Source organism: Zalophus californianus, chromosome 3 (genome assembly GCF_009762305.2).
Source record: "Zalophus californianus isolate mZalCal1 chromosome 3, mZalCal1.pri.v2, whole genome shotgun sequence".
Lineage (NCBI taxonomy): Eukaryota > Metazoa > Chordata > Mammalia > Carnivora > Otariidae > Zalophus > Zalophus californianus.
Window position 1 is genome coordinate 194,467,027 of NC_045597.1, and position 26,957 is coordinate 194,493,983.

Consider the following 26,957-nt stretch of genomic DNA (forward strand, 5'->3'; position numbering starts at 1 on the left):
AATGGCCCCGGGTCAGGGCCCTACTGACTGGACCAGGGTAACAGGTGGGGTACACATAGTGTGCCCTCCCCACATATAGACTAACATGTGTGCTCAGGCCACCCTGTGCAGCCTGTCCAGAGACAGAAAGGTGAGGGTGTCACAGGTGCCCAAGCAAATGATGATGGTTTCGGTGGGCTGAGGTAGAAGGGCCAAGCATGGGGCAGGGGTGTGTGAGTGGGTGTGGAGGGAGGAGAAAGGGCCGTGAGCCTTCCCAGCTGCCTGGGCTGTTGGGGTCTGTGGGGCAGGGGACAGTGTCCTGGGCTGGACGCTCCTGGGCTGTGACACAGCAGGGTCAGAAGGGCTGAGGCTGGGGAGGCACATGGTGGTAGATCTCAGAGGCAGAAGGCGGGGGGAGGGGGGCACAGGGGCTCAGCTCAACAGGCTCCATGGGGTCAGGAGGACTGTCATGTTCGTTCCAAGGGCTGGAAGCAGGGGAGCGATGCCAGGTGTGTCCTCTGAGGCCTCTCTGACCACAGCAGAGGACCTGCCAAGTGGAGCCTTGCAGCAAGTTCTGCACCCCAGCCCCCTCCCCACCATGGTTCCACCCGAAACTGCCTGATGGGTGCACGTTGTACTTGGCCTGTTCTTGCCTCTTCCCAGCGACCTGCAGCAGGGCCCAAGCCGACGCCCTGGGCTTCTCCTTCCCAGGGAGCCGTGTTTCCAGGAGACCCTCTCCTTCCTCTCCCTAGGAGCAACTGGACGCGCTGCACAGGGCCCTGGATGAGAGCAGAAGGCACGGCCAGAGCCTGGCCCAGAGAGCGAAGCTGCTGGAGGAGCACGTCGCCCGCCTGCAGCGCAGATGCCAGGAGCCCTTGCCGCAGGTGAGGGGCCCCAGAGGGCGGGGCATTCCCTTTAGGGAATCATCGGTCCCTTGGCGGCCTGAAGGGAGGCTCTGGGAGATGCCCGAGGCAGGGGTTCACACCTGGAGCCACCCAGACACACGGGGAAACTGAGGCGGGAGCGAGTCAGAGGCCCGAGGCCTCTCCGCAGTAAGCGCCCCTACGACAGAGGGTCGGCTGTGGACGCGCAGCTCAGGGGCAATCAGCGGAGCCTGGAGGCCCGGCCCAAGCGCTCTGCACCCGCAGCGGTGGCGGGGCGCAGAGCGCAGGGAGGCGCACCCCGCGGGAGCGGCCTGCAGGGGGAGCTCGCGGGGCTGCGCGCGCGGGGCGCGGGGCTGGTGGGCGGGCCCGCCCGCGGCTCCAGGGGGCGGGGAAAGGGGCGGGGAAGGGGGCGGGGAAAGGGAGCGTCCGAGCGGGTCCAGGCTGGGCCGGCAGCGGGAGGCGAGGCACAGGCACCTGGTGATTGGGAAAGCGCTTGCTCTGCAGCTGCGCACCCCTCTCCAAGCCCAGGGCCGCCCTGGCGCTGGAGGGTGACCCTCCGCACCCCCCTCCCTCGTGGTCATACCCCATCTTCGCTCTCTTTGGGGAGGCACCGCAGGTCATAGCAAATCGCCCCGGCTTTGCCCCAGTATCTGAGCCACAGTCCTGCAGGGAGCTCTGTGGCCTGACACACTGCCTACCTGTGGAGCCCCCGATTCTGCTGTCCATGTTGGAAATGGCCCCGGGTCAGGGCCCTACTGACTGGACCAGGGGAACAGGTGGGGTACACATAGGCCTACACATTGGGAGACCAGGAAGGCACCCGTGGTAAAGGCGAGGCAGGACAGCGAGCCGGCCCCCAGACCTGCAGAAGGAAAGGGAACGGCAGCGAGGCCGAGGGGCCGGGCCCATCCCAGGGGCCCACTGGCCAGGGATTCTGACAGCCACACTGTCCCCATGTATGAAACAGGTCCAAGTGAAGCTATTCGGGTTGAAATTGGGGGTGAGGGTCGCCAGAGCATCTTCCTGGGGCCCAGAGAAAGGAAATGGTGTCCCTGGAACCAGGCAGAACGTCACCCAGGCCCCACCCCCACTTAGGGCTCTGTGGGCCCGGCCTGCAGGTGCCCGCCTTGCAGCGGGGCCTCCCCCTCACGTCGCCCAAGAGGCAGCTCCCTTGTCCTGGAGGGGCTGCCTCAGCCCCACAGGAACAGGAACAGGGACCAGGGTGTGTGGCAGGCCCACCCGCCACCTGCCTGAGGGTGCCAGCCACGTTGTGGGCCCTGGGGTTCTGACACCCTCACAGCCTCCTCCAGGGGCAGGCAGGGTGGGGACTAGAGCCGGGAATATGGAGGCAATAGGGGAGGTTGGGGATGGCCTTTGCTGGGCCGACAACCTGGTGTCCGAGGCATCGGACCCTTCCCGCTCAGTGACCCCGTCCACAAAGTGAGAAAGAAGTCCTGGCATTGGGGCTTGCTGAGGGCCTCAGCCATGGTCCCCAGAGCAGGGCGGTCTTCCCAAGGCTTCGCTGAGATGAGGCTATGGATGTGTCCTGCCACCCTGGCAGCCTGGCTGGCCGTGACCAAGAACCTCAGTGAGCATGCCTGGACCCCATCTGGGCAGAGACCCTCATCGTCTGTCCCCTTGAGCAGGGGCCGGAAGCTGTGTGCGGGGAGCAGGCAAGGGAGCGGCACAGGGGTCTGCGGATGGCGCAGCCCCTCCTACCGCAGCGCCGGCCCCGGCAAGGTGTGAGAGAGGTGTGCCAACGTGGGCTCACCTGTGTAAAGGGAACCAGACCCAGAAGGGAGGGCATTCCTTGCTCATGGCTGCCCCGGGCAGCAGCGTCCAGCCAGGGCCTGTCAGAGGCCGCCTCAGATCCGGGAGATCCCCGAGCTGGCCACTGCATCCCCTGCTCACCGAGACCTGCAAAGACCGGCTTTATGCGGGGCACACGCATCTGGGCGCTGTGGCCCAAGGGCAGAGGGGCCAGGGGACCAGACAACCCAGGCGTGGCCTCACCACGCCGAGTCGTAGCCTATGGAATGAATGACAAGGAGGTGGGTGCCCAGAGCTCACAGACTTTGGAGGACAGAGGTGCCAGTGTGGCACATGGACACCAGTGAGGAGTGGAAGACAGAGGCCACTGGCCACAGCAGGAGCAGGAAAGAGCAAGGAGCAGCCAGGTCCCGGGAGAGTGACGGCTGCCTTCAGCCTCCAGCCTCTCTCCGACAAGGACCGGCCAGCACAGCCCGCAGGAGAGCAGCGAGGCCCCACCAGGCGAGGGCACTGCTGGGCCTGGAACCGCCAGAGGAGTGTCCCCAAGCACGCATGGACATGTGTCCTGGGGCAGGCCCCAGCCACCAGACACACACTGTCCAGCTGACATGGACTCGGGGACAAGCGGCTTTTCCAGAGGGGTGTGGCCAGGTCTGGGGTGGCAGTGGGGGCAGAGGCCCTGGGAACAGGGTCGGGGGTGGGATGCAGGCACAGAGGCCAGCAGGTCGGGAAGCCACTGAAAGCCACTGGCCAGCCAGTCCCTGCAGAGCCACCTGCCCTCCCAGGAAGGAGGGTCGGCCAGCCCCTCTGGTCCCGGGAACACGGCTCCTCCATGGCCTTTGCTGGGAGCAGTGGCCCAGCCCCAGAGGCACGGCCCAGGGCAGCAGAGCCAGCTGGGGGCCCCCCCGCAGCACAGGTCGGGGAGGGGAGGACCAGCTAATGAGTTCCAGGAGGTCAGCTGTGAGGGGCCCCCAAACCCATAAACCCTTTATTGGTGTCTCAGGAGGGGAAACCCGGATGTGGCCGTTTATTTATTTTGGATTTCACTTTTCTCTTCTCTTTTTAACATGCACTTCCAGGAGTGTAGCTGGATTTTTAAAGACACAGGACTTCCTTTCTCGGTGGAAGTGAACTCTTTGTTTTTCTCACCCTGAAGAAGAAAGGAGCCCTTATTTTTGTAACGCTACCTTCCTATCACTGACTACATAACTTTCCCGGCAAGACAGGGCCACCATGGCTCCGGGCTCTGCGGGACCAGCCCCGGGAGGACACGGAACGGAGGGCTGGCCTGGAGGCACCCATGGGGTGGGCACAGCAGGGCAGAGGAGGGAGCCTGGTTCGGAGAAGGGCCTGGGTTCTGATCCTGCCCCAGCTGCTGACAGGCCCCTTACCGGCCCAGGGACTTCCGGAAGGAGACCATCCTTGTCAAGCACCCACAAGGCATGACCTGGGGCGTCAGTTCCTTCCTCCTTCCTTTGTCCCCCCACAAGGGACAAAAGGAGCCCCTACCAGGCTTCCCGTTGAAAGTGTTTGCTTCCTCGGTCACATGATATTTAACCCCCTGCCCCGCGACTGGCGTGGTGGGGAGGGTCACCAGGAAGGGGCTCTGCTTGGGCAACTTGCAGCTCCAAGGAAGACAGATGGTGGGCACACAGACTTGCTGGGATGGGGGTCAGTGAGTGGGCAGGGACTGGGAGCTGAGTGCGGGGGACCAAGGCTCCGTGAGGCAGGGGGATGCCAGAGCCAGGCCACCCTGTGCCCCTCCTTCAGCCGCCTCCCTGGCTGCAGGTCCTCCCCCCGCCCCAGCCTGCTCGCAGGGGACGCAGAGCCCTTTCCAGAGCCCTCCAAGTGCTTCCCAGAGTGGTGGCCGGCCTGACACCACACCCCTACCAGAAGCCCACCGCAAGTTCTGCCGTCTGGGCTCTTGCAGATGGAGCAGGGGCTGCTGAGGAAGGACAGGGACCCGGCCCGGCCAGGGGCCAAGAAGGAATGACCGCAGCAGGATGAAGACAGGGCCCTGAGGTCGAACCCACAGCTGCAGGTCAGCTGGGCCGGCGGAGCTTCCTGCGCCCCGGGCTGGGGGGTGGGCCAGGGGCAGGGGGTCTCAGAAGGGGGCTGCACACAGCCCCACGAGTGTGCCTACGCAGATGGGAAGGACGGGCTGGACCGTTCCTACCCTGCTCGGCCCCAGACGACAGTGGGGTCTACCAGGGTCACACCTCAAGTCACAGGCAGAGGGGGAACCAGGACCCAGGGCTAATGGACCTCTCCTGGTCTCTCCGAGGCCCCATGGGGGTGGTAGCACGGTCGAGGGACCTCGTGAGCCAGGCACGGACCAGAAGAGGGAGACGTGTGGGAAGCACCGGGTCAGGCAGGCCTGTGGGCAAGTCCAGGGGCCACCCCTGTGTGGGGTGGGGACGTCTCCCCTTCCCCTGCTGGCAGACCCCTACCTCCGCACAAGGACTTGGCACGAGGAGCTGGGGCAAGAGTCAGGCTGTGAAGCCACCGGAAACCCCCGGTGCAGCCAAGCAGAAACTAGGACCACTCTCCACCTCCATCCGGTCACTCCCACCACTCACTGAGGGGCGGAGCGAGGATCCTGGGCCAGGTCACCACTCTCTCTGTGTCCTTAAGGGGAGTGGTGGGGACAGTTCCTGGGTCAGGGGTCACTGTGTCCAGTAGTGCCTGGCACATGGCTGTTGGAGCAGAGGTGGTCCCTGCACCTGTCCTTCAGAGTCAGGAGGGGAGAACAGTGGCCTTGGGCATGGACCTGCCCAGCCCTCCCCTCACACACCTGCTGGAGCTGACCCTTGGGCTCTGAGCCGTCAGACAACTGGGAGCCCTCGGGTCAAAACCCTCATTTTACAGCTGGGGAAACAGACTCAGAAAGGTAAAGTGACCACCCAGTGTCACCCCCAAGTTAGCGTCCCTAACCCACCGAGACCCATGTGCCAAACTTAGAAGCCAAAGAGCACGTGTTTCCTTATCATCCTGATATGGCTTTTGTGGCCTGAATGGAAGGCGGTCTGTCCACTGCAGGCACGCAATGGCCTCAGTCCCCAGGACCTGCTCGTGTGGGTGGCGTCCCTCTCTGGCAGCCGGTGAGCCCGTCTGCCTGCCCGATGTTTCTCTCCCACACATGCCCCTCTCCTCAGGAGCCACAGAGCTCCGCACAACCCCGTGCCTGGGGGCCCGGGCTGCGGGGTCTGCCCACCCGACCTGAGCTCCTGCCCCGTCCCCAGGTGGCCAGTCTGAAGAAGCAGCTGGACCAGGAGGTGCCTCGGCAGCAATAAGCCTGCCTCGGCCAGGCCTCCCGGGCCAAAAAGTGAGCCCTGCTGCCAAATGCCCCCGGGCGGCCTGCCCACCACAGCCCACCACAGCTGAGAGCCGCCAGGGCCAGCAGAGCCCCCGCCAGGAGAACAGAGACCCCGGGCTGTTCAGTCACAGCCGGGAGCCCACCACTCCTGCCCCAGGGACCCTGTGTCAGCAGGCGCCCTGCAACTCCACTGAGCACAGAGCTCCCCCCGGCCCATGGGACACTGCTCCAGGACCCTCCTCTGCGGCGCCTCCCCTGCCCCCCGCTGCAGGGAGCACCCCCCCGCCAAGCCCGCACCCAGCCTGGCACTGCTTCTGCTCGGACGCACGGATCTGGGCAGACCCTGGTCGCCAGGCCCCATCCGGCCAGCTTCCGTGGCCACAGGCTGCATTCCATGCCCTCAGCTCTATAAACACGGGGAAACACGTGGAAAATATTTCCACCAACCGGAGCCAAAAACATAATGTCCTGCAAGGCCCGGCCACCACTTCCCTCCATCCAGAGGCCGCAGGACCTTCCGTATGCAGGAACTGCGGGCCCATCCCCGTGGCAGGTGGCTGGAAGTGACTCAGAAGCAAGTCCCCGTGACTCACTGGCCACAAGAAGCGCTGGCCTGTGAAAGTTAGAGCCCTGACAGAGCCTCCCACTTCTCCAGCCAATAAACTCTGGGAAAATCCCTGCGGGAACCCAGCCCCGGTTGCTGCAGGGGCCGAGGCAGCCATCTTGGGCCTCTGTGGGGTTCACCTGTTGGCGCTTTTACTCATTCCCCCATTAACACTGGGCAGAGTGACTCGCTTTCCTCTCCCAACGGCCTCTCTTGCTTTTTAAGCGGCACGGTTATTACTACCTCTGTCCCTCCAGAAGCTCCCTGGGGCACCTGTTGACAGATGAGGAGGAGACGGGGCCTCCACAAGGCCTTGCTTCTGAACCAAGGCCACAGGGCAGTCAGCAAGAGGTCAGGTGAAGCCCAGAAGCCCCATGTCCATGTGGTCAGTGAGGCTGCAGGCCCAGCGTCCTGTTGGCTGGAGGGCAGAGATGGGCTGAGGGCACCGAGCAAGGTGAGGCCCACTGCCTGGGGTGCTGGAGCCCTGCTGGGCATCCTCCTGCCCTCACACACACCACCCACCCCGCCCTCCTGGAGGTGAGGTCCTGGGGCGGGGGCCAGGCCGAGCGGGCAGGGGTGGGGCCGGACGGCTGCCCATATGCCCTCCCTGGAATCGGAGGGGAAAGGCTCACAGCTTCTTCCTTGGCCACGCTGCGTGGAGGCCTCCAGCCTGGAAGAGGCCCAGCAGCCCCAGCATCCGTCTGGGGGTCATCAGCCTTGGACCAGTCCTAGCTCTGCACCCTGCAGCCGTGCAATCCTGGATAGGCTCTGTAGTCTCAGTTTCCTGTAAAATGGGGCAACTCCACCCCAGAGGGTCATGGTGAGTCCTCTAGGAGGTACTGCCCAGATTGGCACCATTATGAGCTCTCGGCACCTGGGGGCGGCACCATCACCCTGGAGCCCCTGTGGGTGGGGACCGCCAGGCATCGCCAGGCGTCTGGAGCTACAGCCTTCCCGGGCGTCAGAGAACTGGCCCCACGCCCACAGCGGGGTGGGGGTGAATGAAGGCAGGGACCAGGAGAGCCGTAGAGAAAGCGCCACTCCGGGAGCCCAAGGAAGGCTGTGGTTCCCACAGCATGGACCAGGCAGGAGAGGGTGAAGGAGCACCCTGAGGAGACAGGCCCTGGCCCCCCGCAGCGCCCTGGCCTTTGAGGGAGGCTGAGGCTTCCATTGGGCCACAGCTGGAGCAGGAAATGGGCCACAGGACCAAGGAGGCCAGCTGGAACCAGAGTCATTGATATTCAGGTTTCTAAAACATTGGTATTTTTCAAATAACTGCAAAAAAATTTTTAAGAAAAAAAACATATAAAAAGAAAACCACCACCACCCATAACCCATCAGTGCAGATCCTAAAATCTGGGCATTTCCTTCTTCCGGCACGTGGGCAGGCCATTTATGCTGTATACGCTACATCGGATACTCCTTCTAAAGACTCTTAGTTGACATTTTACCATTCGTTTTTTCCCACGTCATTAAAAATGCCACAGAAGCATGATTTCATCAGCTGCCGAACCTCCCAGCGAAGGGACTGGCCACCTAAGTGCCCTTTTGTGGCGGCCGTCCCTGGCAGCTGTGGAACAGTCAGGAAGTGGAGTCCGCCCTGTGGGCCGGGGGGTGGGGGGAGGGGCGGGGGGAGACGATGAGGCTGCCTGTTGGCGATACAAGGTGTCTCTCGTCACCTGAAGGGAAGAGAGAGCCCAAACCTGAGCCCACCTGTAATCATTTTTGGCCTCCCCCTGCTGATTCTCCAGCTCAAAGTGTTTCTAATTCCTCTCTGTTTCTTTCTAAAATAAAGCAGCAGTGAGCATCCCGGGAAGTAAATGTTGAACCCCATTCTGGTCATTTCCCTAAGATCAAGAGCAGAAGTCCCGTCCGGCTGTGTGGGGGCTCCATGGAGGCGGCACGCCTTGCTGCACATTAGGGGAGAAGCCAAGTGGGCCCAGGACTCAAGGACTGTCCCTTCATGGGAGGGTGCTGTGCACCCTGAGCCACGTGTGTTCATCTCTGCCTCAGTGGACCAGCTGTGTCAAGACTCCATCCAGGCTCACAGTGTAATAACCAGGTCCACGCAAGATGTACTCAACCTGCCCCTCCGGGCCCTATAACCTCCTAGCCTCGTTCCTGGAGCAGGTGGGAGGGCGGTTACCTGGGGCTGGGGCTGCTGGTTTCACATGCGTGGAAGAATCAGCTGCTCTGGGGGAGATTATGCTCAGCCAGCTGCCCCTGGAGAGAGCTCTGGGAGGTTTAGCCAGCCAGGCTTTGCCACTACAGCCCCACTCGGAGCCCTGTTCAGGGTCCCTACCCCAGCCCTGCAGGGACCAGCCAACCAGGCCAGGTGTGTTGTGGGGAGGGAGACTCCCCACCTTGCCCTGAATGGAGCCCCAAGTCCTAGGGTATCCCGAGGTCAGCTCTGGGGCTCCCCCATCGAAAATGCAAACATACTCAGGCCCTAAACTAAAATGTCACAGGTCTGTTGGGGAGGCTCAGATTTCCTGGCCGCGGAACATGAGCCTGCTTGATAAAACGATTTTGGTTTTGATAAATGTGGACTTTCTGTGGCAGAGACAAAGGCGCCCTTGAGTCCAGAGGGGAACCTAAAACGGCACATTGCTGAAAAGTATTTCCTGATAATATTTTTAGCACCTGAAAAAAAATTTTTTTTTCCCCTCTTTTTTTGCCCGTAGAGTTGTGTGTGTGTGTGGGGGAGGGGGGTTGTTTTGTTTTGGGTTTTTTTTTTTTTTGAAATGTAATGCCCAGCAGTGGTGGGGCCTCATGTTAACCCCCAGTCTCCCAGACCAGGTACAAACTGGCCCAGGGTGAAGGATGCAAAGAAGCAGCAAGGCAGGGGCCCCAAGTAAGCACGGCCTCGTTGGGGGCCACGGACCCAAAGGTCTGCCTGTGGTTGGCTCTAGCCCAGACCCATAAGCACCTGCTCTCTGGGGTGGGGCCTAGGCCTGAGCACCTCACAGAGCCGCCCAGGCGACACACTTGAGCGGCCTGGCTGGGACCTGTGTAGACCAACCACCCCCACCATGTCTGGAGAAACAGTCCCTTTCTGGGTGCATGTAGTGGGCACCACTGTGTGCCCATGGGTATGCTGGGCTCTGGGGCAGCCCTGCTCCCTACAAGCCCCCAAGTGGACCCAAATCTAGCCCAGAAATAGGCCTTGACTAGGTTCTCCTGACGCATGTGCTCAGGAGAAGGTGCCGAAGAGGTGCACGTGGGCCTGTGCTCATGTGTTGTGTCTGTGAGCAAGTGTGTGTGAGCACATGTGACTGAGTGTGAGTGTGTGGGTAAGTGTGTCCATGTGTGTGAGAGTGTGTGTGCACGTGTGTGTGTGTCAGCGGACATGAGCAAGTGGGAACGTGCCCTTCCTCCCCAGGTTCTTGCAGAGAGCTGTGTGAACTCGGGGTTCTGTTCCCAGCACAGCCCCAGCCATCAGATGTCATCTCTGACTTTCATCCTCCAAAGATGGGAGGGCTTGACGTTTCTCATCCTTCACTGGAACCACGCAGTCGTCCTGCTGTCCTGGGGGGTCCCCAAGGCAGAAGCCTGGCCTGGCCCTCTCGCCACCGAGTTCAGTGGAACTAGAGAGAAGTTTGGGGGGAACTTGCTCTGGGGGGGTACCAGTGTGAGGTCGGCCCCAACTGTGACTGCCTCCTTAAATCCCAAGTCTGTCCTGATTCTAGCCTACACCTGTAACCCACAGAGTCAAACCATCACACTCTGAGGACCTGTCCACTATTTCTTCAAAACTGCACTAATGTTCCTGGCTAACTGCAGAACAACACTTGCTCACTGAAGACATTTTAGGACATAAAAAAAAACACAGAGCCAGACATAAAAGCTCCCAGAAACTCAGTGGTAGTGCTGGCTCTTTCTGCTTATCTTTGGTGGGTGCACAGTTGTCTTTTGGAGCTCCAGGCTTGGCTAGCAGTCACACATCCCCCAACACCAGACTTTGAGAGCAGGGGGGAGGGGGGATGGGGGAGGACCCCGCACTGAGCCTGAGCAAGGTGTGAGGTCAGTGGTCCCAGAGGCGGGAGAAGAGCTGGGGACACGGAATCTGGATTGTGGACTCCATCCACCAGGCCCAGGAGCATCTATCCACTTGCCCCCAGGCCCACGTGGACTTGTGTTCCCCCACTGACAGCCGCCTAACCCAGGAGTCTGCTGGAGATTCTCTTGCTGTGAGGTTCCCCGAGGACCCTGAACCTGTCAGGAAACCTCGCCAGGGATTTCTCCTGATGTGGCTGTGCAGGGTGCAAACACCTTGTCTAATGCCTTGAAGTCCCCCAGGCCAGGGGCCCTCACAAAACCAGACGGGAGCCTCACCCCCAGGGCCAGGAGCAAGTAAGTGTCCACAGGCTCAAAGCTTGGGGAGCTGCATGGGGCTGGCCTCTGGCCACTTCCACAAGGGTACCAGGCACTGTTGAGCCGAGTGGCCCCGACTGACGACACTCTGCTGGGGATGACCGGGTCCCCTGGCAGGGCAACGACCCAGACCCAACATCTCAGGCAGGCCTTAGGGTCTGTCTTAGAACTGCTGTGTGAGCAAGGCGTCTCCTCTGGGCCCGCCCTAGTCTGGCCACTGGGGACCCACGCAGGAGGAGGACGAAGCGCTCGTCCGCGAAGCGCTCACCTCGCCAAAGCCTGGGACCAGAGAGCCGCGCCTCCCCGCCGGCGCAGGCCCAGCCGGGAGCGTCCTGAGCGCCCCGGCCCTCCCGCGGGGCCTGGCGCTTTAAGAGCGGTGTTATTTGCATGACCCCGCCCAGGCCCCGCCCAGGCCCCGCCCAGGTCCGGCGACAGCCCGGCTGGATATTTAAATCGCGGCCCCTGGGGCGGGGCCGGCCCTGAGCGCGGTCCCGCCCGGCGCCTTCCTTCGCGGAGCGGCGACCCGAGCGCGGCCCGGCCGAGCGCGCGGAACCCCACAGACGGCGCGCCGCGCTCCTCGCACACCGCCCGGCCCCGCCGGCTCCAGCCCTGCACGCGTCGCCAAGCCCTCGGTCCCCACTGCGTCCCCGCTCCGTCCTCGCTGCGCTCCCGCTGCGTCCCCGCTCCGTCCCCGCTGCGTCCCCACTCCGTCCCCGCTGCGCCCCCGCTCCGTCCCCACTCCCGCCCCGCTGTGCGCTGCTGCGTCCTGGCCGCAGATCCCCGGCGATGCAGCTCGCCGCCGCCTGGGCGCTGCTCTTGGCCGCGGCCCTGGGGCTCGGGGTGCGCGGGGTGCGCGGCGCGGTGGCCCTCGCCGACTTCTACCCGTTCGGCGCGGAGCGCGGCGACGCGGTCACCCCCAAGCAGGACGACGGCGGCTCGGGGCTGCGGCCGCTCTCCGTGCCCTTCCCGTTCTTCGGCGCCGAGCACTCCGGACTCTACGTGAGTAACCTCGAGCTGCGGGGGCGCCGGGGAGGGCGCTGCGCCCCGCCGCTGCCCGCCGCCCCGACTCCCGCCGCCGCCGCCAGCAACTTGGCACCGCGGCGGCCAGAGGTGGAATGAGGACAGCGCTTCCTCCCGCCGGCGGCCAAGGCCGGACAGCGGCCCGCGGGAGAGGCGGGCGGGGGTGGGGTTCGAGCTGCAGCCGGGCCACCTGGGCGAGGGGGGCGCGGCGCGCCCCGGCCGGGTCTCACCCGCCTGGAGCCTGGGCAGCGTGAGCGGACCCCCAGCGCGGTGGGGGTAGTCCTGGCCCAGTCCTGGTCCTTTCACAAACAGCGGTGTGGCGGCAGCCACGTGCTTTCCGGGGCCTCGTTTCCCGAATGGGGCACCTGACCCTTTCAGTTCCTCACCGGGCCTGCCAAGGTCTCAGCCTCTCTCCTGGCCCCTTCGGCCCCGCCCCCAGTCGACACCTAAGGCGCACTGCCGGGAGGCTGGGACCCGTACCCCAGGCAGTCAGGGCAGGGCCTGCTCCTCAGCAGACGACCTCTGGGTGTGGCGGTAGCTGGGGTAGTGTCCCCTCTGGCTGTCGTTTCCCTTTCTCCCTTCCTCCTGAGTCCGGGAGCTGGTCACTCCCAGGAGTGCAAGCTCTGGGGCCAGGGGCTCAGGACAGCAGGGGGACTGCCCAGGCTGAAGGACAAGGCCCAGCGCTGGTTCAGGACAAGACACGGGTGCTGGTCCTGTGTCTGCGGCTCCCAGTGTGGGACCCTGGGCCACAGAGGGCACGAAACATTCTGTCTCATCACTGTCCTGCAGCTTTACTGTAGGAGGGCCCCTGGGCACTGGCACCCATCGTCCCAAAATCGAGACTAGGAAGGTGTTGGGCCAGCCTGATGGCACCTCCCGTTACGTCTACCACCGTCACCCCAGCCACGACCTTGGCCATTTTCAATACCATCCACCACCACTGCCGTCAGCCCCGTCCCCCCTACCCCAACACCACCCCCTGCCGCCGCCATCCACGCGGCCTCCTGCTCTGTCAGCTCTCTCCTCCCCACCACCGCCACCACTCACATCTTTTGCACACTATGGACATCCTCACCCAGCTCTGTCCCAGTGGCCTCCGCCAACATCATGTGCTCCCTCCACCAGTGGCCACGGCACAGCCTGGCCGCGGCCTCTCCCCGCACCTGTGCAGGAAGCCTTCCGCACCTGGGCAGTGGCGTTTGGTGATGGCAGTGGTGGGAGGGGCAGGCGTCCTCTCTGTAGATGCCACCCTGGGCCAGGGCTGACTTCCAGCAGTACGTGGTGGACAGCGCAGAGCTGTGCTCAGGGGCCAGAGGAGGCCCTTGCATCTTAGAAACGGGACAGCTCAGGTTGGCACCATTTTCACAGAACACCGTCAAAATGTTCCGTAAGCATCGGGGCCAGGCTCTGCCTTCCCATCAAAGTTGCAGGTGAAAATATTATTAAAATGGTGGACCCTCTTAATAGCCTCACCAAAAACATCTACCCTTGCCAAAACAACGGGGAGAAATGGCTCTAAGGTGGAAAGATCTACTAGAAAAACAAATCGTTTCATGAGAAACGAACATTATGGCCACTAACAAAACATGTATCTCCATAAAAGCTTTTTCCTAAAACAGAGAGTATCGGAAAAACACGTGCCCGTGTGGACACAGTGGGCACGCTGTGCCTTCTCCTTCTTCAGTGAGAAAGACAGTGGCATTCCTGAGGGAACGGGGCCGGGACACCCGCCTGGGACACCCGCCTGGCAGGACCGTGAGGGCGCTGTGGTCACGGAGGAGCCGGGCAACGGGCGGGAGAGGCAGGAAAGAGAAGGGAAGGTATTTGTTCCATAGCACGCGACCTGGCCAGTGCCTCCCGCGCCCATCCAGCGCCGGCACCTGGACAATCGGAGGGCAGATGGGGAAACAGGCTCAGAATGCCGATTCCAGGGCCTTTAGACCACCCCGTCCAGCTGTCTCCTCACCCTTCCACCTCAAACTTGGTGGGACCCAAACAGACGTCCAGCTTCCTCCCTGGACCCACTGTCGCCTTTTGCTGCCCCCCTCCTTTCCCTTGTCCCCTCATTGTCGGGGCCTTGGAAACACATCGCACTTCCCAGCGTCTGCGCGGTCCCAGCCCTGGGCCTGGCCACCATCCCCACTCGCCCGGAATGCATGTAGGGGCCTCCTGGCCCTGCCCCCTGAGACTGCATGTAGGGGCCTCCTGGCCCTGCCCCCTGAGACTGCCCGTAGGAGCACTGCCGAATGTGAATGAGATCCTGCCTCTCCTTTCAGCCCTTGCCCGCCCCTGGCCTCGAGGCTGGGTGCTTTGGCCCCCAGCACACCCTCCGGCCCCCTGTGCTCCAGCCACACAGAGCAGGCCACGCTCAGGGGTGGCGCTTGCTATCCTGCGGCAGGCGGCTCTTCCCCAGACATGCAGGTCTCAACAAGGGCCCCCCACGCCCCTCCCCCAACTCTGTCCCCTGTGCTCGCCCCTGACCCCACCTTGGTTGTTTCCTTGCTTGGTGTCCGCCTCCCGCCCGTGGACCTGTGTGTCCTGCAAGCCACATCAGGATGAACTCGTAGCATGTATTTCTGTCTTCTGATAGGAGGCAGTGGACATGGCAGACACATTTCCTGGCTCTGTCCACTCAGTGCTACCCCACAGCACTGAGCACTCTCCTGGTGCTTGGCTCCTGGTTGCCAGACGTCAGTCTCCCCAGAAGGAACTAGGGCTCTGTGGAGACGACTGGACCCAGGCAGGGAAAGTGCAGAAGGAGCTGTAAATGAAGCACATTCGAAGTAAGACGCACTCCAAGAATGGTTGGGATGTGGCAGGGGGACACAGAGGCCATCAGAGGGGCTCTCTGGCCAGACGGGGACAATCGGAGGTTGAAAAGAACGATGGCAACAGGTTTCCATCCTTTAGATAAAGAGGGAGCCAGGGAGCTGGGCTGGTAGGAGTCAACAGTGATTACACGTGCGAATGAGGGAAGCCGTGTGGGCAGCACCGCATCCAACTTCGCTTTCCTGACTCGCGCTCAGCACGTGCGCTTCCAGCACAGAGTGTCCTTGGTCGTGTGTAGAGGTCCTCATGTCTGCCCCTTGCTCTCAAGCAGCTCAGGAAATGTTGTGTGCAGGCAGACAGACAGACAGACAGACAGAGGAGGGGAGGGCCCGCACCCAGCGCACATCCGAGCGGCGTGTAGGTGTGGATCAAGTAGGAGGACGCTCCTTGCTGTGTTCTTGCAGTTTTTCTATCAAAGCGGAGTGAATGCCTGAATGTTCTCCTACTGAGAAAAGCCTTCTGTGTGTGCTGCCCAGAGCACCTGGACACACACCCGGCCCCCGGGAGGCCAGGCTGGCCAGCTGGGAACAACTCCGGGGTTCCCGCCCCTTAGCATGAAGCCAGAACTTCGGAGCTAGAAGCAAGCAGCTTGCCAAACCCTGTCCCTCCACACAACTCACCATCAGAACCTGGTGCACTCATTCTGCGTCGACGTGTTCATTCATTCATTCCACATCCTCAACCAAGCCCTTGCACTGAGGCAAGAAATAGCAGCAGTGTTTTGGTTTTAGTATTAAAATCATTTCTGGAAGCACCTTGGGGGCTCCGTCAGTTAAGCGTCCGACTCTTGGTTTCGGTGCAGGTCATGATCTCAGGGTCATGGGATCGAGCCGCACATTGGGTTCTGTGCTCAGCGTGGAGTTGGCTTGAGACTCTCTCCCTTCTCCCGCTGCCCCACCTCCCCTCTAAAACGAACTCATTTCTATTTTGTTCACTGTGCCGTCCCAGCTTCCAGAAGAGAGCTAGCTCCTGGAAGCTGCTCTGTCGATGTCTGTTGTTCGTTTTCTGATCAGTGGGTTGATACATCCATAATCCCACCATCCAAAAATAAGCACTTTCAACATTTTGCTGAAATTCTTCTTGATCTGTTTTCAAGCATACTTAGGGTCCTACACGACAAATCTGGGGCTGCCACTTCATACAATTCCTATTTCCCATATTTCTTTCACTATTTTATGCCATGAGCATTCCCCATGCCTTAAATTTGTAGAAACATGCTTTCTGGGGACCGTCTAATATTCCATCCTGTGGCTAGATCATGATTATTTGAATTGGTTGCTCCATTGAGTGTTGATTGAGTGGGTGGTCTCAGTGGTCCCCATGCATTAATGGTGCTCTGGCGCAGGTGCACCCTATCCATGCCTTTACACAGGGCTCCCGTCATCCTTTCCTTACAATAAATTCCTCCAAGTGGGATGACTGGGTCTGAAGGAATGCATCGCCCTGCTGCCCCCTGCCACCCAGAAGGGCATCCTCATTGGCACCCTCCTCTCCTGGCCCCCAGGGATGCTGCTCCCATGAGTCGGTGAGCAGGCAGCGGGGAAGGTACCAGGCTGGTTTCTCCCCATCCCTTGTCTCGGGGGGGGGGGGGGAGGGCAGCCTTAGAGCCTCAACATCCATAAACTGGTTCTTTACAAAGTGAGGCGAGTTGTTCCTTAAACACCTACTGTGTGCGTAGCCCCTGCCCTGCTCCCCAGCCCCAGGACTCAGCTGAGACACCAGTCTGAACTGCGCGGGCTGAGTGCAGGCGAGAGGAGTGTGCACAGGACGGGGTCCCTGGACCCAAGCCCTCCACACAGCGGAGCAGCCCGGGACCACACTGTCCTCCGAGCTGGTCCAGGGGTAGACCAAAGCCAGCACAGTCCCTCAGACCCTTGTAGGCTACTCTGGTCAGAGGGGGCATTGGCACAGGCAGCTTCAGAGGCTTGCTAGGGACGGGGTCTGGGATGAAGCTGGGGCCCAGAGGAGTGACTACTGTCCCCAGAAGAGGGACTGGCAGGGTGAGAGTCCGGGTGTATGTGTGGAGCAGGGACACGCCAGGCTTGCATTTGGGGTGCGTCTCGACTGTGGTGGCTGTAGGATGGCAGCGGACCCCACGGGGGTGGCAGGTGGCTGAAAGGAGGCACCTCTGTCTGAGGACCAGGCCAAGGGGCAGCAAGGTCTCAGGAGAGGCAGGGAGGCAAGCAGCTCAGGCGGGTGATGGGCGCAGAGGAGGAAATGGGTGCCCTGGGGCTGTGGGGCTGTATCGCACAGGGAGGCGGGTCCAGGGGCCCTGGGGGGCTGGGCTCTGGGCCTGAAGGGACACCTGGTCGTGGGGGACCCGAGGAGAGGCAAGGAGGTGGCTTTGCCGGGGGCAGGGGTGGGGGGAGTTGCCTTCTACACAAGGAAGGGGAGAGAAGAGCGCAGCAGGGACAGGGCGAGGGGCGAGGAGGCACAGGTGCTGGGACACCAGAGAGGCAGGCCCTGCAGTGGGGCCCCGGGCAGCGCGCCAAGGGGAGAGCAGAGGGTGGCCGCAGGGAGCCTCTGGAGGAGGGCCGTGGAGGGGGAGGACACCGCAGGAAGTACAGCTAGGGCTCCCAGCCCAGGAGGGCTTGGCCTGGGCGGGAGGGAGGGGGCTGAGCTCTGCCTGCCCCGTCCTCCAGGGGAACCCCCTCCCACCCCCGCCCCCTGGTCCACAGGGGGGAGGGGGGCGAGCCCCATTCTCTGCTCTTCCCCGGGAAGTGGGCCCTGAGGGTGGCTCCCTCGCTCCCCATCTGCTGGGGTCCTCCCCCCGCAGCCCCGGTTGCTGTTTCCTGAGGCCCGCTCTAGCTCTCTCCCAGCGCTCAGCCAAGGGCCAGCCTCCCCTCCTTCCCGGGCAACTGCTGGCTCTCCAGGGCTCAGACCCGCCTGGCCTGTGAGCCCCAGGGGCCCTGCCCCCTCGCTGCCCCGTAAGCCGGACTCCAGCCCCCAACTGTGCCGTGGGAGGAATCCTAATTACCCAGAAAGCCGCCAGGAAATAAAAAACATGCCTACATTTTTCAAAACAAGCTTATAAAAGGCCTCAGGGGCTTTATTGTTTTATTCTTGGCAGAGAAGTCAAAGCAGGAACCAAGGCCCCGCCCTTTGGATATGCTGTTTGCAGAGCTGGGGTGCTGTGGCCTCGGGGTCCCTGGCCCCCCTCCAGGCCTGCCCGGCCCCGCTCAGAGCAGCCCCTCCATCCAGCAAGGGTGGCACCAGCGAGCCCTCGAGCTCCTGGCTCTGGGACCGGCCAGACACACATCACATACTTTGGGCTGGAAGTTGCCTCCAAGAGACTCTCCAGGACATTTCCGCTCTTTCCTGGTTTTATCCAAGTCGGAAATGCCACCAGTGCCGTCCCTCTGTGCTTCTCCTGGACCAGTGGGGGGCCGGCCTGGGCCTGCAGGAAAGGTGTGGGCGCCGTGTGGCCAGCCCCCACACCACACTGCACACACGCACACACTCACACACATACACACCCTCATACACTTACACACACACACCTTTGTACACACACGCTTACACATGCACACTCACACACTCATACACATACACATCACATGCACACTCTTGTACACACATATACACTCATATAAAATTTGTACACACACACTTATGCTCATACACCCTTACACGTATACACACACACACAGTCATATGTACACACATACTTGTACACATACACACTCATCACATACACACACTCATACACATGGGCACACACGAGCACACATGCCTGCAGGCACTGCTCCTCCCCCCCAGAGCCTCCCTGCAGTTCACAGAGTCACTGCAACTTCCTGTTGCACGGGACGGCTTCGGGGCTGCCCCAGGGACGCTGACCAGCAGCTCCCTTTGCAGGACCATTGGCCTGCTCAAGCGGACGGGAACACCCGCTCCGTGGACTGACCGTGGGCCTCTGGCCCCCGCCCGGGAGAGAAGGGTGCAGGTAGGGTGTGGAGGGTGCAACTGCCGAGCACCCACCCCTGCACTCAGTTCTGTCCACCACACAGGCCACACGAGGCAGCCTGTATACAAGTCCCACCCGGGGCTGGGACACCCAGGGGCAGCCTTGTTCCAGCAGCCAGTCCTTGCACACGAGAGAGGCAGCACCTGTGTGGGAGAGGCCTGGCTTGGGGAGACCACAGGGTGGCCACAGGGAGGCTCTGGCCAGGGGAGTCCACGGGGAGGGGCTGGGAGGACAAACCAGCAGGTCCTCCTTCCTCTCTGCTCCTGGAGTCTCCCTGCATTTTCGTGAGAGCCCCAAAGGGCTGGGTGGGTCCCCCACACAGGCCTCAGGTCTTCATGGCCAGCTGGGGCAGGGTGGCTGCTCTGGGCCCGGAGGCCCAGCAAACACCCAGGCCCCCGGCAGGGTTCTGGGAAGTCAGTGGCTAAACAGCATGCGGGTGGACCCTCACTTCGCTAAGTCCCAGACGGGGATTAAAGCTATACCTCGTTCAGCTACAGGACATTCACCTGTCACAGTGGGGGGCGTCTGACGGGGAGTCTGGCTCTAACCCTCCCTCCTCCGTCTCCATATCTGCATCACGTGTTTTATAAAGTGCCCTGCCCCGAAGGAGGAGGGGGCCCCGGTGGGGGATGGGCAGGGCCACCACATGGATCCCCTCACCCCCCAGCTCCCCCCTATGGGTCTGTGGCACCCAACCCCCACCGGACGTGCAGATGTTCTCATCTGGATGAAGAAAGCCCAGTGGGGTTCCTGTCCAGGTGAGAGCGCCTGCCTGCGGCCTGCTCACACAACCCGGGGCCCCCACCCCTTCTCAGCTGTGGTCCTGGCCCCATCCTGCCCTGGCAGGGAAACAGGGCCGGCTTGTTCTGCCTCCTTCCTGGACCCCTAGGCTCTAGGCCCACACCCCTGGGGTGGGGAGGGCAGCGGCAGTCTGGGACGGGAGCAGGCCGGAGGCCTCTGCACACGCTACACACACCTGGGGGCTGGACTTGACTTCAAAGAAGAAGGAAAACTCAATGGTCTGCCTGCAGGAGCCACAGTGGGGAGCAGGCCAGCTAAGGGACGCGGGGAGGGCAGTGCAGGCTTGTCCCACCAGCAAGTGACCCACGCCGCCTGCAGCTCCAGCCCAAGCCCAGGGGCCCCCACTGCCTGGTCTCTGCCGCTCCCATCCACAGGTGCCTTTTCCACCTGTGACTTCTCACCCTTAACTCTTTTCCTAAACACATGCAGAAGAGGAGACCCATGAAATGTGCCGCAAAAGGACAAATGCAGCGCAAGCTTCAGTGGACCCACCAACAACTTACAGCGGCCCCTAGCCCCTCCGTGCCCCTCATGATGACACCCTGGCCCCCCCTTCCCTGCCCTCCCAGTACGCATCCCTAAGATCGTTTGCAATCTGTCTGATGGAAGCACGGGGAGTCCATTCTCTTGCACCTGCCTCCTTTGCTCCAGATTGTGTTTAGGGCCGCCCACCTGTGTTTGAGGTAGCGTCTTAGTTCATCTCTGCTGTTTAATTATGTGAAGAGACCACAATTGTTTGACTGTGGTGGACATTTGGAGTTCCTAGTTTTAGACTCTTCTTAACAATACTGTGTGTGCAAATTCTGGAACACATATCTGGGTATCCTCAGTGCACATTTGTATGAAGTGAGACCTTTGGGCCATGGGGTGCACCTGTCTTCAGCTGTAGTAGACCCACGGCCTGTGGGTGCTCCTGCCGCACGACACCCTGGCCAACACTTGTACCTGCCTGGCGGTTATGTACTGGTGTGTTAACATGGTTTTAACTTCCTTTTTTATCAGTGAGGCTGAACATATCTTGTATGTGTTCGCCGACCATTGCATTTTCTCGTTCGTAAAGTCCTTCCCCTCTTGTCTATGTTACCTTTTTCCTGTTGATCTGTGGGAGTTCTTGACACACCCAGGTCACAAACACTAAATTTCTCCTCCCGTTCTGTGCCTTATTTCACTCTCTTTAATGGCATCTTTGGGGGAATAGATGTTCTTAATTTTAATATAATAAAATGTGTCCGTCTTTGTTTTTATGGCTAGAGGGTTTTGTGCCTTATTTTAAAAATCACCCCCAAAAGTCAGGAATATATTCTCCAACAGTGTTGTTGCTGAAGTGTTTTGTCATTCACAATGAGGTGTCGAACACACCTGGAGCTGGGCTCTGTGTGTGGCACAAGATCCAAAGTACAGGGTCCCGGCTCAGGAAAGAAGCGCGCTGCTCCACAGCGCCCCTGCTGTCTGGACGAGTGTCCTGCGCGGGGGTTGTCTCCCGGCTCTCCAGGGCGGGGGCATCATGGGCGAGCTCCGGGGCTGTCACAGCAAGCCCATCTGTCCTGTTCTTCTCGAGAGGATCTCGGTCATTCTTGGCATTGCATTTTCGTATAAAATTTGGAGTTGGCTTATCGAGTTACACGCATACACAGACACACACTTGTTGGGATATTTTTGAGACTGCATTGAACAGATAGATGCATGAGGGAGAACGGGTGTCTTTACAACACTGAGTCATGCAATCCAGGAACATGCTGTGCTTCTGTGTTTATTGAGGTCGTCTTTAATGTTTTCAATCAAGTTTTAGAATTGATTGCAGAGAAGTCTTGTGCATCTTTTGTTAAATTTATTCTGAAGTACTTGATATTTTTAAACTGTTGTTAATGGTGTCTTTAATTTCTACTTATTGCTGGTATGTAGATTCATGGTTGATTATTTTTACATTTTCTAATTTTATATTTAACAACCAAACCAAGCACCTTATTAGTTTTACTAAATGATCTGGGGATTGTTTCAGATTTTCTACAACCACGTTCATATTGCACGCAATTCACGGCAGCTGTGTTCCTCTCTGTCCAATCTTTTTACTTTTTGATTCATTTTTTTGCCTTGCTGTGTTAGCTCAGGTCTCCACTGCATTGTCTAGTGGAAATGGTGTTAGCAGGATCCTTATCTTGTTCCCAATCTCAAAAAGAAACTTCCATATTTCACCATTAAACACAACGTTTGTTCTTGTTTATTTTGAAGACACCCTTGATCAGATTAAGGGTGTTCCCTTATATTCCTAGTATTCTGAGAGTTTCTCTCACAAGTGGATGTTGACTTTTATTAAATGCCATCTCTATATCTAGTAAGGTGATCATGTGATTTTCTCCCTTAATCTGTTAAATTGATTATTTAAACCGATTAAATTAATGGTTTTCTAATGTAAAGCCTAGCTTGTATTCCTCACAAAAATCCAACTTGGCGGGACGCCTGGGTGGCTCAGTCAGTTAAGTGTCTGCCTTCGGCTCAGGTCATGATCCCAGGGCTCTGGGATCCAGTCCTGTGTCAGGCTCCCTGCTCAGCAGAGAGCCTGCTTCTCCCTCTGCCTGCCACTCCCCCGTTTGTGCTCTCTCGCTCTGACAAATAAATTAATAAAATCTTAAAAAAAAAAATCCAGCTTCGGGGGGCACTTGGGTGGCTCAGTTGGTTGAGCATCTGACTCTTGGTTTCGGTTCAGGTCATGATCTCTGGGTCAGGAGATTGAGTCCCGCCTCGGGGTCCATCCTCAGCGTGGCATCTGCTTAAGACTCTTTCTCTCCCTCTCCCTCTGCCCTTCCCCGTTTACGCTCTCTCTCTCTCTCTCATTCTGTCTCTCTAAAATAAATAAATAAATCTTTTTTAAAAATCCAACTTGGTAGTGATGAATTGTTTCTCCTATTTATATATTGCTGGATTCAGTTTGCTAATTTATTGAAGATTGTTGGCAACTTTTGGCGTCAGTGAGATTGGCCTGCTGTTCATCCAGGTACTGGCCTTGTTGATCTGAGTAGCACGATTGTGTCAGTCTCGTGAAATGGATTCTTCTAGTTAGAAGGGCTGATGTATTTCTGGAGTTTTTCCTTACATGTTTGCTGGAACTCACTGGTGGTGCCATCTGGAGCTAGAGTTTCCCTGGGGGAGTTTGTGCCAATTCAATGTCTTCAATAATTATATATATAAAAAAAATAAGTTTTCTAATTCTCCTCACATTTGGTAAGTTGTGTTTTTCTAGGAAAATTTCCAATTTATGTACAATTTCAAGGTTGTTATAACATGAAACTGTGGAGGTCTGGGATTTGCGGTGCCCTCCTCCCTGGCTCATGTTAGCCTGTTACGGGTTTGGGCGTGCTGGCCGGAGACCACAGACTCCTGGTTTGGAAGCATAGACCCTGCACCTCACGGTGCAGCAGGCAGCAGAATCCAGTTGTGTCCGCATCGGTGCCTCTTGCTCCCCGAGTCCCACGGGGAACAGAGGGGCCCCCACTGTGGGCGTGTGTCACGGCCAAGAAACACTGAGCTTGGGGAAACCTGCCCTCTGTCCGCAAGGGACACAACACTTGATCCCTCAAGGCTGATCTCTGCAAACACAGCCCTGAGATACAGCCCAGGGAGAGCAGACTGAGCTTGCATTCTTGGCATACCCAGCAAAAACACGCAAGGCACTCAGGACCCATGGCAGATTGCCTCTCCCCACAATCCACCTCCTCGGCCCCACGTGTTCTTGGCCAAACTCAAATTTTCACATGGCTCTGCCATTCCATCCGTCACTCCGATTAGTCAGACCGCAGAGGCCAGGACCAAATTGGTGTGATTGGGCTCACAATGCATTTAACTAAGGCTACTACACACTGGGCTCTGAGCAGCGACAGGATGTCCCGCAGTGGGGACCTCTGCCTGGCCCCTAAGCCGCAGGTGCAGCAGCTGCGCATCAGTCCGAGAGGCCAGTGGGTCTTATTTCAGCCAGGATGTTGCCTAAGGCCAGGCTATTGTCCATCGTGACCCACGCGAGGAGTTCAGACTGCCCTGCTAATCTCTGACGCCACCACCGATAATTACAGAGGCGGTAAATGGACCAAATAGGTGACTCCCATTAGGGCGACCCTCTCACCCTGCTTCACCGGGAGGGAAACTTCCGGGTCTCAGCACTGGAAGGCCCAGGAGCCCCCTTGGTCTCAGGCGGATGGGGATGGTTGACCCCCTCCCCTCCACCCCCTTGGACGGACATTCCGTGGCTCACCCTCCCCCCCACACAAACATACGACCCGAGAGGAACAGACCCCTTGGGTTTGAAATTTGACGCTGACTTGATTTGGATCTCTGCCACACGGTCCGACTGAGGTCTGTGGGCCATGTCCCGGAGCGTTTGCCACCATGTTCACCACACAGAGCATAACCCAAGGCCAAGCATGAACTTGTGTTGGAAAGACTGAAACAAGACTGTGCTCTGTGTTTACACATTTTTTGTGTCAGCAGAATCATTTGTGATTGGCTGCGTCCTGGGGATTTTTCCATTTTTCTAGCGCACAAACAGGGATGCAAGCCCAGCACAGGGCAGGTGGCCCGCACAGGTGCTGCCGGATGCAGGGAGGCCATGGGGGATTTGCCAGGTGCTGGATCTAGGGGTGAAGAACCATCACGCTTCCCGATGCCTGAACCCCCAGGTCTGAGGTGGTCCCTGCCCGGTGCCAGGGTGGGTCGCTCCCTCCACAGTGTGCCCCACCCTAGTGCTCACCTTCTCCCCACTCCCCTACTCACACACCGACCTCTCACCTGGAGGGTTTAGGAACAAAAGAAACAGGGGCATTTGAGTGAAATGTATACTGACCCATTACAGCCCCCACGGACCACCAGAGATGACAGTGAACAGCATACTCAACCAAGTGACCTGTGTCTCCATGACTGAGGAGCGTCTTGGTCCAACAAGAAAATCCAGGTGGCTGAGCCAGAGTTTCGTTCGAACCCGGAGGCCCGTCAGCCAGGCTGCCCCTACTAGATGCGCCCACTGGGGCTGGCCTGTGCTGTTGTTAGGGGAGAGAGAGGTGCGCCCTTGTGCCCAGGAGCAATGCGGAATCCCCAGCTTTCAGCATAGGCCTACACAACCCTGTATCAGTCTCCTCCCTTTTGCCCTGGCCATTACCAAAGGGCAGCCAAGAGGAGGCGAATCCTGGCTGGGGACGGCCACATTCAATGAGCAAGCTGCCTGGCCGTTATGCAGAGCAGGGCCTCGGGCGGCAGAGGCGGAGGTCTCTGGGGTGGAGTTTGGGGAGGCTGATCCAGGGCTCGGCAATGCCAGGTGCCAGTGGATGGTGGAGGGCATGGAATGGTCACTGGACACTTGTACCACCGCGCGGTGGCCCGTGACATAGAGGGAGGGTCTCTACCAGGCACGAATGACCCAGAAAACCACTGTAGTGATATGGTGGAGTGCTGGTCAGGCTGCAATCAGCAATATCAGCACCGAGAAAAGTGAGATCCCCCACTGGGCCTTGGAGGGGTCAGTGGTCCTTCCCAGCAAGACAGAAAGCGGGCCAGCTTCCATGGGAGATAAGCCTGGTGGGCGGTAGGAGCTTCTGCACCAGCAACACCCAGGCCTTTCCTTCCGGCAGGTGCCGGCAGTGGCTGGGATGCCATCTCTGGTATAAGGAGGGGTTCCCAGAGGCAGCATCTGCCTGGGAGAGGCCTCCACCAGTGGCCTGGTCCCCATCGGTCCCATCGGAGAATGCCCCTCCCGTGGGCCCTTCCAAAAGTGACCCAGACTGCACCCAATGGCTGCAGTGTGTGCCCAGGCTCGCAGGCCCCAAGCATGGGCTGTGCCCTTCCAGGTGGCAGACCGTTGGCAGTTGGGAGCCAGCAGGCTTTTTCAGCATTGGCTTTCTGGCGGGAGGGCTGTCTCCATACTGGGCTCTGAGCGGCCATGGGCAGGGTGAGCAGTGCCCCCCGTGCCCAGCAGACTGGCAGTCCACATAGGACAGCCCAGGAACCCAGCCCAAGGTCTGTTTGGGTATGGCCCTTGAGCTAAGAATGTTGTTGATATTTTTAAAGGGCTATAAAAACAAAAACAAAAGAGCAAAGAAGAGTATGTGATGGAGACTGTTATGTGGTCCCCAGAGCCAAACATATTTACTGTCTGGCCCTTCACGGAACAGTCTGCTGACCCTCAACTAGACCATTTGCAGCAACCCAAAGGTCAGTAAAAAACCGGGCGTGACTAATCAAGAGTCCCTTCTCGGCCAGGAGCACTGGCTGACCTTTCCACAGGCTTCCCTGTTAGAGCTGGGGCTGCTTCTGGAGCTGGGGCTCCTGGGGACGGCATCAGGCTCCAGCTCAGCTGGACCATCAGCAAACCAGGCAGGTTTTCAGGGGACGCTCAGGGGATCCTCTGTGACTGGAGGACCCCCTGAGCCAACGGCTTTACTTGGGACACTGGAGTGAAAGATGAGGTCCCCAAAAGGGTAGCTGCCATTTTTTACGTAAAACCAAGATGACTTAATGTCTGTGCCATTTCTATTTGGCCACCCACCCTGTTGGGCCCTTCCCTGGTTACTGGTCAAGTTCAAGTTGACCCACCCCTAATGGGGATCTTGAGCCAGCGTCATAAGGCCCCCATGCATCACCCTGGCTTCTGCAAGCTCTCTGCTGGGCCCTGCGTCAGGCAGGGGGTGCTGCTGGCCTGGTGATGCCTCACTGGCCTGGTGACTCCTGGACTCCCCCAGTTTCTGCAGAAGAGCCTGGAGGTAGGGCTGTGGTTCTCTCTTCTCTCTCAAGCGCAGCAATCCCCAGAAGGAGAAGCCCCAACACTTCCCAGCAGAATGGCAGGCAACAGTGACACACTCAGACCCCACCCACGTGGTCCCTTAAGCTTCCTGTCCCCACTGCAACCTTGTCTTCCCCTTACAGGAGCACTGCGCATGAGTCAGGGGACCATGTTCTCTGCCTCGGGGGGCCCAAGGAGTGGGGTGGCATGCACAAGGGAGGCCACCCTCTCGTGTAGCCTTTAGCTCTGGGCTGATGCCCGCACCCCAGCCTTGCTCGCTCCCTCCCTCCTTCCACTTAGATGTAATTCACATACCATACAACTCACTCTCTTACAACTCAATGGCTTTTCATGTATTTAGAATTGTAGTTCATCACAATTTTAGAACATTCTCCTTACCTCCAGAAGAAACCCTGTACCCCTCAGTTGTCATTCTCCAGCCCCCCAATTCTGCCCCGACCTAGGCAATCACTAATCTACTTTCTATTTCTATTAATTTGCCTATTCTGTACATTTCATATAAATGGAATCATACAGTTTATGGTGTCTGGTTTCTCTCACTTAAGGTAACATTTTCAAAGTTCATGCATGTTGTGGCGTGGATCAGTATTCCAGTCCTTTTTATGGCTGAATAATATTCCATTTATCTTTACCCA

At 59.3% G+C, this 26,957-nt stretch overlaps 2 protein-coding genes across 2 annotated transcripts in view; both read left to right on the forward strand.

Moving 5' to 3' along the window:
- The window catches only part of CROCC2 (ciliary rootlet coiled-coil, rootletin family member 2), a 71,627-nt gene extending 60,364 nt beyond the window's left edge, over nucleotides 1–11,263 (forward strand). The window contains 6 exon segments of the mRNA XM_035726861.1: nucleotides 732–950; nucleotides 2,510–2,603; nucleotides 2,700–2,914; nucleotides 4,564–4,623; nucleotides 5,876–5,958; nucleotides 11,137–11,263. Of these exon segments, the coding sequence (XP_035582754.1) occupies nucleotides 732–950; nucleotides 2,510–2,603; nucleotides 2,700–2,914; nucleotides 4,564–4,623; nucleotides 5,876–5,958; nucleotides 11,137–11,263 (798 nt within the window).
- A 172-nt stretch (nucleotides 11,264–11,435) lies between these two features.
- SNED1 (sushi, nidogen and EGF like domains 1) overlaps nucleotides 11,436–26,957 on the forward strand; it is an 83,760-nt gene continuing 68,238 nt past the window's right edge. Inside the window, 1 exon segment of the mRNA XM_035726645.1 lies at nucleotides 11,436–11,926. Coding sequence (XP_035582538.1) covers nucleotides 11,714–11,926 — 213 coding nt within the window. The 5' untranslated portion in view covers nucleotides 11,436–11,713.